The sequence below is a fragment of the Lissotriton vulgaris genome, chromosome 1_1 (genome assembly GCF_964263255.1).
Source record: "Lissotriton vulgaris chromosome 1_1, aLisVul1.2, whole genome shotgun sequence".
NCBI lineage: Eukaryota > Metazoa > Chordata > Amphibia > Caudata > Salamandridae > Lissotriton > Lissotriton vulgaris.
The window spans coordinates 1,959,556,929-1,959,572,192 of record NC_141685.1 but is presented as its reverse complement, the minus strand read 5'-3'; the positions used below and the strand labels follow the sequence as shown (position 1 = coordinate 1,959,572,192).

Here is a 15,264-nt window from a genome sequence, read left to right as displayed (position 1 = left end):
AGGTAAAATCCCCTGTTTTCTTTGTCACTTGCAGCGCTCCGCAGGGTGTATGTCAGAGCTCCCCCTTTCATTGTGACATTTTGTTACCTAAAGAGCCTGTGCATGTTATTTCACAAAACAGATCCAGAAAAAAACCCTGGGTAGAAAAAGATGATCTAAATAATGACTACCATTGATCGATCGCCAGGGAGACTTCAGAAAGAGAACTTCAGATGTTGTATCTGTACTGAAGAGCACAACCCACGGAGGCAAAACATGCTGATCTGGGTTAGATGATTTAAATACTTTCATTATCAACTAGGTCTGGGTTGAACCCCTCCTACAAATCCATTCTTGCAAATATCTAGTTCCACGATATATGTTGTGTTTTTATTAGGCTTAACTTATGATTGCTTCGAACTGGTCACAGAACCTTAATTAGAGTTAGTTTAGGTGGCAGAATATTGTGATTCAATTGAATCATGGTACAATTTAACAAGATTTTCAGATGGATAAAAACGAATTTGAATTTAAATTGACTGCAAAATCTTTGATCGGGTCGGCATTTTGTTGCCTTATTCTGTATAGTGGGATTCAACAGAGACTAGCGTGTCAGTTACTTGATAGCTGTGTGGGTTTGGTGCTTTTCTGAGCTGAGGTTAGTCTTCTTTGCTTATATCCCTACTGAGGCTCCCCCCAGCTGTGGGAGTAAAGCTGATTTCAGCTGACAGCAAAGCACCCCCTGAGCTAAGAAACATCTACAACAAGGACAACAGATTTAGGCTCTCCAGATTTCATGTACTATTTGGTATACAATTTCACTGTGCGTGCATTGTTGTTGTTAAACAGCTGTGCTAGGTTGTTGTGACTATTTCTTCTTTTCATAGTGCTACTACCTCGGGGCAACAAGCGATGCCGCCACCAAAATCACAAGCGAAGTCACTCGTCCCATGAGCGCTCACGTGCCTGTGAGCAAGATCTGCGAGAAACTGAAAAAGATAGACAGTCAAATCTGTGAGCTCAAATATGGTAAGGCACAGCATTTTCTCTGCAATAAATAAATACGAGCGTTTGACTTTGCAATATTTAACTGTTAGGAGAACTACACCACATGTACTGGGACGAAATGGGATTTTACAAGTATGACAATCATTTGCAATGCAATTGGTCTTGTCTTTGGGACCTTATATGTATTTAGCTATGCAGCACATTAGCCTGGGTGCTGAATAATTTACTGTTCTTTAACATAGAGAGAAAGTAAGCACCAAACTGGTGACACTCCAGGTATGGGAACACATGGAGAGAAATGCCTTTCAGCCAGGAAATGGGGGTCATATCACTGAAAATCGAAGATTTGTAATAAATATTATTGTCTACGGGTGCTCATGGAAGACAATTTCTAGGGACTGGAATCTAGGGAATTCTAAAGTGATTCTGGTATGTTACTGACCTCTGCTGCTCGTTTTCCACCAAGAAAGTCAAATAGAGGCAGTTACCAGAAATTTTTTAAAAAGAAAGTCCCTCAGCAGAAAGCAATTCTGGTATTTTACTGACCTCTGCTGGTAGTTTTCTATCAATACAGTTAAATAGCCAGTTGACCAGAAAAAAAGTCCCTAAGCGGAAGCAGACAAATCCTAGGGCTGATCTCCAGAGCCCACAAAGTACATACACATATAAGTATATACTAAAGTATATACAAGAGGTCTTGAATGCTTGACCCAAAAAGGTACCACTACAAAGACTTAAAGCAGGGCATTTTGATATTTCAAAATGTATTATTTTAAAGTAGTTTTGTTGCAAGCAGTGGTTTGAACTGTTTTCAGAAGCCAAACCACTGCTTAGGTAACCACAATGAACTAATTCCAGCCAAAAAATACACACCTGAGTAAACAAGACACTGAACAATCAGATGCTAAGAAAGCTTGCTTTCACAATTTCGAAAGATCCTCAGAAAAAAGGAAACCTTGTCATTCTCTTCCCTCACGTCCTCTGTTTTTGCCTTAATCTGGCTAACACAGTCTCCTTTCCGTGATCTCTCCTCCTCTTCGTGTCTTTCTTCTCCCATCATTCTTGGCTTGTTTGCCGTTCTCCACATAATGGTAATCACAGAATTCGTATGGAACCTCAGGAAAAGGCACATAGGGTAGGGGCCTAGGACATTTGTAATTTTTATTGCATAAGCATAATCTTGTCTATATTTCAGTAAGGGTGTGCTAAATTCGCATAATTTGGTTTGGTGTGATTATGTAAAATTTTGCAAAATTATGTGAACTTACAATTACAATTAGACAAAATGCAAATTCGTAAATTTGTGCTATATTTTTACCATGAAATGCATCCTTGCATCAATTTTAGGCACGAAGATGTATTTAAACAAAGCACCACAAACAAAAGCTGCTTGTATTTGTTCCTGTGCATTTGCAGAAAATTATTACTGCGTATGGCACAATTCACTGAACTTTCTTTTACTTGAAATGGTACATAATTACGCAAAGGGTAGTAATGATGTTATTCCAATTGTTAGGAAACAGAGCCAAACCACAAATGCCTGTGTGCAGAGAGTAGGCGGAGAGATTGGGTGCAGGGCATGCTGGAGGCCATGGGGCCGGCAGCCAACCCTCTTGGTTTACGTCCAAAGGCATAGAACACAGGGGCTGCCACCCACTAGGGGTTGTGTGGCTGCAGGGATTTGATGCAGAGTCTGACCAGAGGTCAGGCCCTGTGCAACCCGCAGGAGGATGGGCACAGGGCTTGGTCCCAGGTTGGGCATCAGCAAGAATTTGGATGCCAGACCTGGCCAGATGTCAGACCCTGTGGCCAGCACCAGCTGAAGGCCAGTCCATGCGGTCCACTTCCCACGGACAAAGGTTTTGCCCAGTGGGCTGTTAGACACCCATAGGCGTATGTGCTCATGTTGCCTTAATGGTTGGTTTGGGTGTATGCTGAACTTTGAATATGATATATAAAAAAACACAGAAATTCACCGAAAAAGGTTAAAATTAGGTCTGGTAATAAGATTTTAGCTTAACATAAAAAACCCTATGAATTCTCTGAAAAAACAAGGGTTAAAGTTACATTATTGTTAAATGTTGAATGAGATAAGAACTTATGTTTAAATAATGAAAAAACCCTGAAATTCATCAGATATAATTTAGTGCAAAAACTGTAACTTACACCCCCGTCATGTACTGCTTACAACCTCAAATATTACATCACTCATGGCATGTTAAATGACATTATTGATGACATCACTGATGACTTATCAAGCAATAACATTCATTATGCTGCTATTTACTTTACTTCATAAACCTTTACATAATTTAAAAAAAGATAGTTGTTTGTAAACGACCTATAGTCATATACTACATAAAGTGATGGTGTCCACACTTGTGGGTGCTTAGAATGGCAATAGCATAAACCCTGGATTCAAGTGTGATTGTGCATGATGAAAGTTAAATGGTGCACTCCTTACAAATCAGTAAACGTTGGGGTGCAAGTAGTACACCTTGTTAAACAAGGTAAAGGTGAGCACACCTGATGGGAGTTGCAGAGGCATGTTTCAAAGTAGCATGTGGCTTAAAGCCGCAGCCTGTTTCAAAAGATCTGTGAGAAAAGTCAAAGTTTCTGTTGTGACTTGATTATCCACCAGTGGATGTTTAGACATGTGCCCATGTTAAATAATTGTAATACTGTGCTATAGACAAATTCTATGTAAAAGACATTTATATGGCGTTGATAATTATTTTTGGAAATTTGCTGAAGATTTTGAGGCATTGCTGATTGTTGATTAATATAGAATGTAAGGGTGATCTACTTAGAAGGCTGTTCAACTTGCACTGATATTGTAAGCACAACTCTAAGGTTGAATGCATCTGTGCTCATCTCATAAATGCTTTTAGTGTATTTTACCATACTACAAAGGGCTGTCCTAAGAGACTGGTAGGGGGTGTCTTACCAGTGGCAAGTGCATACCTCTCAACCTCTTGACTCAGAATTGCGGGCCATGTGAGGTCTTTATGAAGGTGTTTCTGTTAAGGTGAATAGAGTACACACTACTTTTTTGGGGGGAGGGGTGTTCACAGTTTAAAAATGGGGTGATCCCCGTTAAGGTCTATGGAAGTATTTTGTTTGGTAGGTAGGCGAATACCAATAAAAAAGAGGGTTACATCCACCAGTTGTGGGTGATGACAGATAATGTGTCCAGCGTGTGGTCCAAGGTAATGTCCATTATTACTTGACTGGTGATAGAAAATTGGGCACAAGTGTAGCTTGTTGAATTTATTCAAGCTCACAAATCCTACAGGACATTGTCACAATGACTGCATGATATCAACAGTGATGTCATTAAACATGTCATGAGTGATGCAATAAGTGAAGTCATAAGCAGTGCATGATGGGGGTGCGAGTTATAGCTCACAACACTATAACTGGCACATGTAGTTTTTTTCATTTTTTTAAACATTAGTTCTTATCTCATTTCAACACCTAACTATAATATCACTTCAACCCTTGTTTTTTCAGTGAATTCATATATCTATATCTATGTGTATACACACAGTGAGGCTGTTTCCAGTACTGGCTGTGTGACCTGAAGCTATAGTGATTCGCACCTTAGCTTGTCACGAAGTCCTCCTTACCACCAATTATCCTTCAAGTCACATATTGCCAAGAAAACAGAGACAGTATGGTTCCAGCTCAAACAAACTGGGCCCCTACCTATCCAAGGCCAACTTCAGAATGATTATACAAATACCGTGATACTCTCACACCTGGATAGGGCAAAAACCTGTTTACTGGCATGCCTGATGCTATGCAGATGAAACCGAAAGGCATCCTTCATGCTACCACAATTCACATCAAAGGCCATAGTGAAAGGGCCATTTTGCCTCCATGGTGATGGGCTGACAATAGTTCCATTCAATACAACGCCATCTTCAAAACCTGCTGTAACATGTACAAAGGAGCAAGGAGCAAGAATCAGCACACCAGCATATCTGGTGAAAGCGAACGATTTCAGGTGGGCTTTACAACGCAAGGAGTCATGCCATCACCAGGCTCTGAATCAAGAAGAGCAAATTGAGAAATTGTGCCCTTTAAGCAGCCAGGATAAGGAACCCTATTCTACTTCACAAGAGATTTGCACCAAAATCTCCTGCAACTCAGATACAAAGAAAAAAACTACGTTTGGATGCAGCACCTCACCAGACTCAGATAAAGGTCCCTAATCCCTGCTGTCTCAGGTCCATCAATTAGAACCCTTTCACCCTTTCCCTTTCCATACAAATGTACATGATCTTGAATTGCTACCTGTTATGGGCCCGTTCCTGTTATAGAGTTATGGGTACAGCACAACATCACTCCCCAACTAGTTTCTTCGACAGAACTATGAGTACATGTATGCATGCATATATGATAAACTTCACAGGATTGCCTGAGAAATAGAAGCAGAAACGGGAATGGCAATGCAGGATTCCATTAGTCACTTTCAAGTTGTAGGTGTGGTAAAGAATCCTTTATAGAGCCCACCGCCATAAAGTTGCAAGTAATGCCATGCTTAGTCCCTATTGAGGTTGTCTCTAAATGCATTTCCATATTGTGAGGACACTTTTCATAAAATCCAAGAAGTTATGGAACTATTTTCAGCCAAATTACAAGGGCAAAGGATGCCAGCAGGTCACTGACAACACACACAGCAGGACACACACTGGGCCAGATTGATGGTTGCCCTCAACACCACCCTGCCAACCCTGCAACCATCCTGGAACAAGAAGTCAAGAACTTCACCACCTAGATCACCAATGCTGCCGACTGCGTTCCCCCATCAAACAAGCCAAGACCCTAAGCATGGGCGAATTTTGCGAATCTCGCGTTCGCGAATTTTGCGGATTTGCGAACTCGCAATCCGCAAAATCCGCGAATTCTCGCGAATTTGCGGATTTTATTTTTTTTGTGTTCGCGCGGGTTTCTGCCAGTTCGCGAGGGTTTTGTACAATTTCGCAAACGCGAACTTACCTGTCGGGTCGCAAGTTTTGCGAACTTGTTGTTTCTACGTGTCCAGCCTGTTTGGGACACTCTTCTTCATCACTGCCACTCTCTGTCACCACTGCCACTCTCTGACTACTCATGCCACCCTCTGGCCCACCCATGCCACCCTCTGTTTCATCACCGCACCCTCTGGTTGTCCAGTGTACATTATTTTCGGCAAAGCAAAGCACACCTTCCCTGCCTCAAGTGACCTGAATTAATTTGGGGCTGATTAATGTGTCACAGAATATTTTTTTAGCTGGCACCTGCTTCCTTAGTGCTTCCTGATTAGTGATCTTTTGCACTTGCTAAGTGCTTTCATTGTTGCAAAATTAGTTACAACACCTGCCCTGCCCCAACTGACAATAATGAATTAGGGGCTGATTAATGTGTCACTGGATTTGAACTTCCAGCCTGGCTCCTGCTTGTCTGCCTTAGCTGTAATTCAGGACCTTTGTGTAACTATTCTGAGGGTCAGAGCAGGGTCACATAATAGTTGCAAGTAGGCAACTGAACTCTGGAGGGGCCCCTCAGGAAGCACTACAAGAAATGGCTACTAATGATGAGCTTGAACTTTTGAACCTGGTAAGTAGTTTCAGTTTTGCTAAAATCGTATTTCTGCAATTTAGCGCTTATTAGCGGGGCGCGAAGTTGAACTGGGAAGCCGCGAACTCACGCGAACAGTGCGATCAAGTCATAAAATCCGCTGCTCGCGGATTTGCGGATTTTGCGGAATTTACCGAAAATCCGCAAAATCCGCGAGCGGAACGGATTTTCCGCCCATGCTTACAAGACCCGCAAATCCACCAAACAAGCCAGCTGGTACACACCAGAACTCAGGACAATGAAACGAAACGGCAAACAACTGGAGAGAAGATGGCACACCAGCAGAGACACCACTGACCGTGCCACCTTGAAGTCAGCCCTAAACAAATACCACCAATGACTGAAAACGTAAAAAGAAGACACCCTAGCAAACTGTATCTAAGCCGGCACCAACCACGCCAAGGAACTGTTCAGCATTGTCAGAGTTCTCCTGCCCTACAGCCACCAAGAACACTTTCCCTCCCTCAAAATAACTCTGCAACGCTCAACCGGACCATTTCCACAACAAGATATCCACCATCTACAAGACCTTTAAACCCCAACCCAGTGACCTCCACATCTCCCTCATTCCAACAGATGCCTTCCCCAATCAGCCACCCACTACATGGGAACAACTCACCTCACAGAACACCAGAGCCTTCATGAACTCCATCGGACCCCTGCCCCCAGCACCGTTTCAACCTCGGAGGCAAGGACATCAGCTGCCAACTCACCACCATCCTCAACGTATCTATTGCCACAGTGACCTTGTACAACACAAGGCTCAACACAAGGAAATAGGCAGAAGTCAGACCTCTCCTCAAGAAACCCTCCGCCGACCCCAACGAACTCCAGAACTACCTCCTCATCTCGCTGCTCCCTTTCCCTGCCAAAGTACTTGAGAAGGCCATCAACCAACAGCTCACCAAAAGCCTGTAGAGAAACAACTTGCTCAACGACTCCCAAACTGGTTTCTGTGCAAACCACAGCACCAAGACTGCCCTAATTGCCACCACTGATGAATTCCGCACCCTCCTTGACAGATGAAAATTGGCAGCCCTGATCCTCCTTGACCTGTCCGCAGCGCTCAACACCATATCACACCATACATTGATCAGAAGACTGCACCACATTGGGATTAGGTTCCCTTAGATGGATTATAATATTTCTCCCTAGTTGAATTCAGAGAATACGCCTACCTCCGTTCACTTCAGAACCCAAGGGCACCATCTGAGGTGTCCCTCAAGGTTCAACCCTCAGGCACCCTCTCTTAAATACCTACATGATACCTCTTGCCGACATCGTCAGAACCCACAACATCAACATCATATCCTATGCCGACAACACCCAGCTCATCCTCTCACTCTCATCAGACTCCACCACCACGAAGACCAACTTCCACAACTGCATGAAAAACATCACTGGCTGGATGAAGTCCAACTGTCTGAAGCTCAACACTGACAAGATTGAAGTGCTGATCTCTGGAAAGAACGCTTTTCAACACCTGGTGGCCCACCAAACTTGGACCCACTCTCACATCAACAGACCACGCCTGCATCATCCTTGACAAAAAGCTCACCATGAAGCGACAGATCAATGCAGTCGCCGCAGCTTGCTTCCACACTCTCCGCATGTTCCCGAAGAATCTTCAAATGGCTGTCCCTCTGCATGAGGAAAACCGTCACTGAAGCCGGAGTGACCAGCCGGCTGGACTACTGCAACACACTGTATACAGAAACCAACACCAAAATCATGAGGAGACTGAGACGATACAGAACTCAGCTGCTAGACTCATCTTCAACTTGCCCATATGGACCCATATCACACCACACCTCAGGAACCTCTCCGGCTCCCTGTCTAGAAAATATGCCAATTCAAGATATTGGCTCACGCCTACAAAGCCCCTCATGACCTAGGACCAGCATACATCATAAACCGCCTGAACCTCTACCAACCATCCAGAGACTTTCACTCTGCTACCCTCGCACAGACACTGTGTGTCTGCCCAAGCCACACTGGGGCCGTTCTTTCTCCTATGTCGATGCCAAGTCCATGAACAGCCTTCCCCTCATCTCCATACATCACCCTCGCTAGCAGAATTCAAGAAGAGACTCAAGACCTGGCTATTTGACTGAGTCCTGCAACCCAGCGCCTCAATATCTTCACAGGGGATTAGTAGCGCTATACAAATACGGACTGATTGATTGATTGACTTTGGGCAAGGCAGAACAGAAAAGCATGATACATATCTTGATATGCTAACTCCAAACACTAAGATACTGATATGCCTGAAGAGGACAGCCATGCTCTTAATATGACAATTCCTGTGTGGAATTCAGCTCTTCACAGTTATCGTTCTCAGGGTTTACCTGCACCTGTATCTTCCTAGGTGCTAGAACACTGGACTCAAAGTTATCAGCCTGAAAATCTGGGGGGGTTAAATCTCTTTGAAAAGGGCTGCATTAAAACCCTGACACATAAACTCTCCGTTGTCAGTCAGTTTCCACCCTTCTAGATCCAGCCCTTCTCTCTTCCATCCTCACCGGACCCCTTCCTTTGCACAGCCCAAGAGTTTTCCACATATTTGCCACTCGCTGACAGCAGAGCAGGTGGTAAATGCAGCAGCGGCCAGTGCAGGTAAGCGCGGTAGGGCGGGGTGGAGATATGTCACCAGACAACGGAATAAGATTCATTTATTTATTTAATTTTCCCTATTCAGTTGTCTGTTGACTTCACCCCCCTCCCACCCCGCCACACTTACCTGCACCGGTTGCTGAGTTGTGTGGCGTTTAGAGCTCCGAGTTAATTTTCCCCATTCATGCCCTTATATAGGTACAATTCACATTGCCCTTATATAGGTATAGAAATCAATCTTTTATTTAGGCATAGACCATGTGACCCAAATACAGGCATGGCTACTTCCACCCGTCTCAAACGTCAGAACGATTTCTTGGAAAATTGGTTTAACCAGTTAGGGAACTTCCCCTTGCTTGAATTTTGATTTGTCCAAGAACTCATGAACTTTGCAAAGAACAACTATTCCCTAGTTGTTCTTTCCTGATGTTCATATGCCCGCATTTATGTCAAACTATGGCATTCCTAAACATCTTCAAGGTATAAATATACCTTGACTTGCTATGGCAAACTACGGTGGTTCAGAGCAGTTCGACTATCTACTTGCCCGATGCAGCTCGCTAAGGCAAGTGCCGAAGGAAGCCGACCCTCCAGCTGACGCACTGATCAAGAGGCTGCCCTTCTCTCTCTGAGAATCCAGCTCCAGTCTTTCCAAGCTCCCCTTGCAGGGTGTTGTGAAATCGAGCCTCGAGACTGAGATACCAACCTCCTTCATTCTAACTAAGGTATGGAGCTGAATAGAACCTAGAGAAACCTTGGGTAGATTCTTGGCAAAAACAACTAAACCTATGCTACACAATACTTACTTCTCCCCGCGTACTAGACTTAGGTTAGGTACATTGGGGTAGGCGTATTTAGAAGCACCAGTTGAGTATTTTACTCAATGTTTTTTATGTATGTATTTTTATATGGCTTAGAAACCATACAATGCTTTTACAGTATCATTTTATAATACTATTCTCGCTGTACGCATTATACCTTGCAGTCTGCTTAACGATTGTAGCAGTTCACCTCTCTATTATGAGAAAGAAGACTGTTCAATAAACCTTTTTTTTATTGAAACGCCCGTCTCTCTATTTCTCTACAACTCTGTTGAAACAAAGCATGCATGATTGACTGAGGGAAATACTTATCTATTGTTTCTACGACTCTGAGAGATATATTTCTTATTCTTGGGAAACAAAGTTGTCATGTTTATGTGGTTGTCAGAAACTAATCCCTTCTTGTGAATCCAAGAACATTTCTAGTGACCTCTTAGGTAGCTTCCACTCACTATTAAGTTTAGTATATTCGATAGAGACCTAGTCGACCTCAGTCCTACATCTAATCTATAGGATATATTATTCCAATGCCAAATCTATTTTATTTCCAGTGTGCGGACATCAAGGACGTGACATCTGGGCATCGCAGCTTTCTCGGGTGATGGAGGGCTTCAAGTATCTTGGCATATGCATTTCCCCTTGTTCGAAAGTCTCCTGGGCTCGCAATATCTCCCCTTTAATGGCTAGTCTTCATAACAAAACCACCGTGTGGTCCTCTCCCTCTCTCCCTGTACGGGTGCCCAGCCATTTTTAAAATTGTATCACTGCCCCATATTTTATATCGTCTCGGAATTACCCATACCCCATTCTACGTACATGGTTTGCACGAGTAGCAGCCATACAAAATAAATTCATGTGGAACGGTGGGGCGGTCAGAGTGGCGCTCCGCACATGTACACAATCCACATATTGCGGCGGGATTGGCACAGCGGATGTTTATGCCTATTATGTAGCATCCCATGTGATGGTAATAAACGAATGGTGGTACAGCTCCCCCACAGATGCAGCATATTCGGTGGAACATGCTGCTAGGGATAGGGTCCCGCTCCTACATTTATTATACAGCACAGTTCGCCTTGATCATTTACCACCGGTCGGCAGATTGGTGATACAACTCTGGCCAAGACCCGACAGATGGGCTGGAAGGGGGTGCTTACTCAAATGACCCCCTTATGGCATGGCACATGTCTCCGCTCCATATCAGCATTAACAGAATTAAAAGGGTGGGATCGAGTCGGGATCTCGACTCTTGGCGTCTTAATGCGCCGCACCACCATGAAATCTCTTCAGCAATTATAGACCGATTTCGATCTACATAAAAGACAATTCTATAAGTTCCTTCAGCTCCGACACACACTTAGACACCAGATCCATACGTTAGAATACCTAGCTGAGTTTCAACCATTGGAGGGGTGACTGCTTAGGACCCCACAAGATCAAACAGGTCTATCAGACGCTGACAACCCATTTACCTACCACACTGGATAAGACAAGGCTTGCATGGCAAGCAGACATACCTGAACTCACTGACGATGATTGGGCCGATACCATCGCCAGCCCTCGGGGTGCGGCGGTGTCCATGCGCTTTCGGCTTTTCCAATTTAAATATCTACACTGCACATATTACACTAGGGTACGTCTATGGCGGATGGGGGTTATTCAGTCCCCTGTATGCCTGAGGTGTAGAGGGGAGGAGGGGTACTTCTTACACACGGTTTGGAGCTGCTTGGTGTTACAGCCGTTTGGCACCAAATTTGTTTGTGTCTCCACGAGGTGCTGTCCTGGGATCTTTCGCTCGACCCTCACCTTTTCTTGTTACAATCCACAGAAGATATAAGGGGGAATATGTATAAGTAACGCCTCTTGTTTTTTTTAGCTCTTGCAGTGGCCAAAAGGGATATAGCCCAAATGTGGAAGGCAACATCACCCCGACCCTGGGCAAATGGAAAGCTGAACTATATATATATATATATATATGTATATAATCTCTTTATTAGTTTCATGACACACAAAGGAAAACATAGGCGTCGTACTCCATAAAAGTGCGTACAAGCCCAGCCGGGCGCTATGAGAAGTATTACCAAGGCAAACAGCAAGGAGCGGGCCTTCAAACAAAGGACAGGCAAGAACCAGCCTGTCTAGGAAACACCCTCCCACACCCACCTCCCACCCCCGCTCTTCCACCATTACCCAAAAGTAGGAAGAAAGAAATAGGGGGAAAAGGACATAGAAAAGGGGAACGGTAGCGTCCTCAGTGTTGCGCTGAGCGGGACTTAAAGGGATGTGACATCCGGAATAGACGTGTCAGGTAGACGCAGAAGGCGTAGATACCTAGGACACGTCAGTTCCCGAAATTCAGTTGTTAACAAAGTGAGAAAGGGACGCCATAGCTCTGGAAATTCAGACCCTTTCCGGGCCATTGTCAAGGAGAGTTTCTCCATACCCAGGACGAACCACAATCTGTGAAGCCATCCAGTGTGTGTCGGGGCCTGGGTGGAGCGCCAGTTCGCCCGAAGATTCTGGGTCGCTGCTCCCAGCGCAATGGCAATTAGGCGGCCCCTGCGCGACTTAAGAGGATAGGTCAATAGGTTGGGGAGGCCTAACAGAACATACAATGGAAATCGGGGGATCTGTGTGTCAAGGTGCATGTCTACCATGTCTAGGACCTGAGCCCAGTAGGCCTGTATGGCCAGGCAGCTCCCGAGGATGTGTTCCAGTGTGCCCGCCTCCCCGCAGCCCCTCCAGCAGCGGTCGATTTTACCTCTGTCAAAGTGATGAATGCGTTCGGGGGTGTAGTACCAATATGTGGCGACTTTAGTAAGTGTTTCAGTGAGGCCCATATGGTACGCTGAGTGCCTAGCTCTGTAATATATCCCTTCCCACTCCCTATGACTTAGAGTCCTACCCAGATCTCTTTCCCATCTTGCCTGTCCTGTGCTGTATGTATGTTCGGTAGGGGTCAGCAACATCTTATAAAGATCCGAGATCAGCTTTTTGTCAGAGGTGCGTGTTATGAGCCATTTTTCGAATGCTGTCAACAGTTGCTGCACGTTTGGCCTAATCGCAGGCTGCAGCACCCAATGTCTAACTTGTAGATAGGGCAGGCGTTCCTGTTCTGATAAGTCATAATGCTCCTTGAACCGTGATAAGGGAATAATGCCCTCTAGATCGAAAAGGTGGCCCACCGCTCTACATGCGGAGGAGCGCCACATGGTAAAGGCAGAAGCTGTTGTGCCGGGGTGGAAGTCAGGGTTATCGAACAACGGCGTAAGGGGGGACGGGAATGAGGTAAGGTGTGCAGAGATGTTGGTGCGGTCCCAAGACTCCAATACAGTATTCGTGATATAGTAGGCATAGAGATTTGCAGGTCTATGTCGACGCGGCAAAAAGGGCACTCCCTGGAGAGGGCGGCCTGTCACTGCCTGATCCTGGAAGAGCCAATGCTTGGCTGATTCGGGGCGGTACCACTCCACCAAGTATCTGAGTTGAGCCGCGTGGAAATATAACTGCAGATCGGGGACCCCCACCCCTCCCTGCTCTGGTGGTAGAATCGCCACCTGGTGGCGGAAACTGGGTTTGCGGCCTCGCCATATAAAGCGCGATAAGTCTGCTTGCGTTTTCTGGATCCAACCCAAGGGGGGCCTGAGGGGGCGAGTCTGAAAGAGATACATGACCTGAGGGAGGATAGTCATCTTTACGGCTGCAATCTGGCCCAGCCAGGACAGGGTGTGGCGTTGCCAATTATTAAGATTCGTGCGGATCCGTTGACGCAGGTCGGAGTAGTTAATATCCGCCGTGGCAGGTATGGTGGCGCCCAGTTGGATCCCTAAGTAAGGGATCGCCTTCGTGGCCCATACAACCCCATGTTCTTCCCGTAGGTGGGTGACAGTGGCTAATGGCAGAGATATGCCAAGGGCTATGGACTTATCCATATTCATCCTAAACCCCGAGCTCAGTGCAAATTGGTGCAGCTCCACAATCTGGTTAGTAAGGGAGAGGAGTATATTGTCAGCGTACAGGCTGACCGTGTGATTGTCTCCTCCAAATTTCACGCCTGTGATATGGGGTGTTGCCTAATTCTAAGTGCCAGGGGTTCCATATAGAATGCGAAGAGGAGGGGTGACAGTGGGCACCCCTGTCTTGTGCCTCTCTCTATGGTGAATCTGGAGAACGTGTGACCATTAACACGAATCGTCGCCCACGGGAGCGGTAGCAGTTCAAGATCCTGGTCCGCAGCTACTCCCCAAAGCCGGCCGCCAAAAGAACCAATTCAAAGTAGGGCCAGTGCACCCTGTCAAAGGCCTTCTCTGCATCAATTGTCAAGAGCATACATTCTTTCTGGGCACGAGACAACAGTTCAATCCGATGAAGGATGCGCTTAGTATTGTCGCTAGTTTACCTCTGTGGGATGAAGCCTCCTTGATCAGGGTCCACAAACTGGGTCATATACGGGGCGAGGCGAGACACTATTATGCTGGTATATAGCTTTAGAACTATAATCAAAATGGAAATGGGTCAATACACCCCACAGGTCGTCGCGTCCTTCCCTGGTTTGGGAATAACTACGATGGCCGCCTAAAGCATGTCCCGGGGGATTGCTCCGTCTTTATCAAAGGTATTTCACAAGGTCGCCAAGAGCGGCGCCAGCTGAGCACAGAAGGCCTTGTAGAAGGCAGCCGTATAGCCGTCTGGACATGGGGATTTCCCCAGTTTCAGCCTAGAGATCGCAGAGACAACTTCCTCCTTTTGGATCTCGCGGTCCAGGTACTCGGGGGCAGGCGGGCCTGAGCTATATAGTTAGCGCTGTCTCCGGTATCCAAGGTGTCCCCAGCATATAAGCCGGCATAGAAACCACGGAACGTCTCCGCAATGGAGGCATCCTCGGTCACCAACTCTCCTCCCGGGGTCCGGATCGCCTGGACTCCCTGCCTCCGGCTGGCCTCCCTCAGTTTATTTGCCAAAAGACGACCGCATCTGTCCCCCCCTACATAGTAGGAGTGGGGAAGTCTGAGGGCTGTATACTCTGCCCTGTCCTGGTCCAGTGCCGCCAGCTGCTTACGTTCCGTGCACAACTGGCACCAGGCGTGGGAGGCCCCAGTATGTTGGTGCATCTGCTCCAGTTCGGAGACTCTTTTCGTGAGTTCGGCGTGCTTCCGCTCCCTATCTGCATTATCAACGGCGGATACAGCTATAAAGACGCCCCCTTAGGACTGCTTTCAAA

At 45.8% G+C, this 15,264-nt stretch overlaps 1 protein-coding gene across 1 annotated transcript in view; it reads left to right on the top strand.

Moving 5' to 3' along the window:
• The window catches only part of CDNF (cerebral dopamine neurotrophic factor), a 164,327-nt gene that overhangs the window by 143,808 nt on the left and 5,255 nt on the right, over positions 1 to 15,264 (top strand). The window contains exon 3 of the mRNA XM_086938524.1: positions 867 to 1,008. Coding sequence (XP_086794650.1) covers positions 867 to 1,008 — 142 coding nt within the window. The remainder of the gene's footprint in view (positions 1 to 866; positions 1,009 to 15,264) is intronic.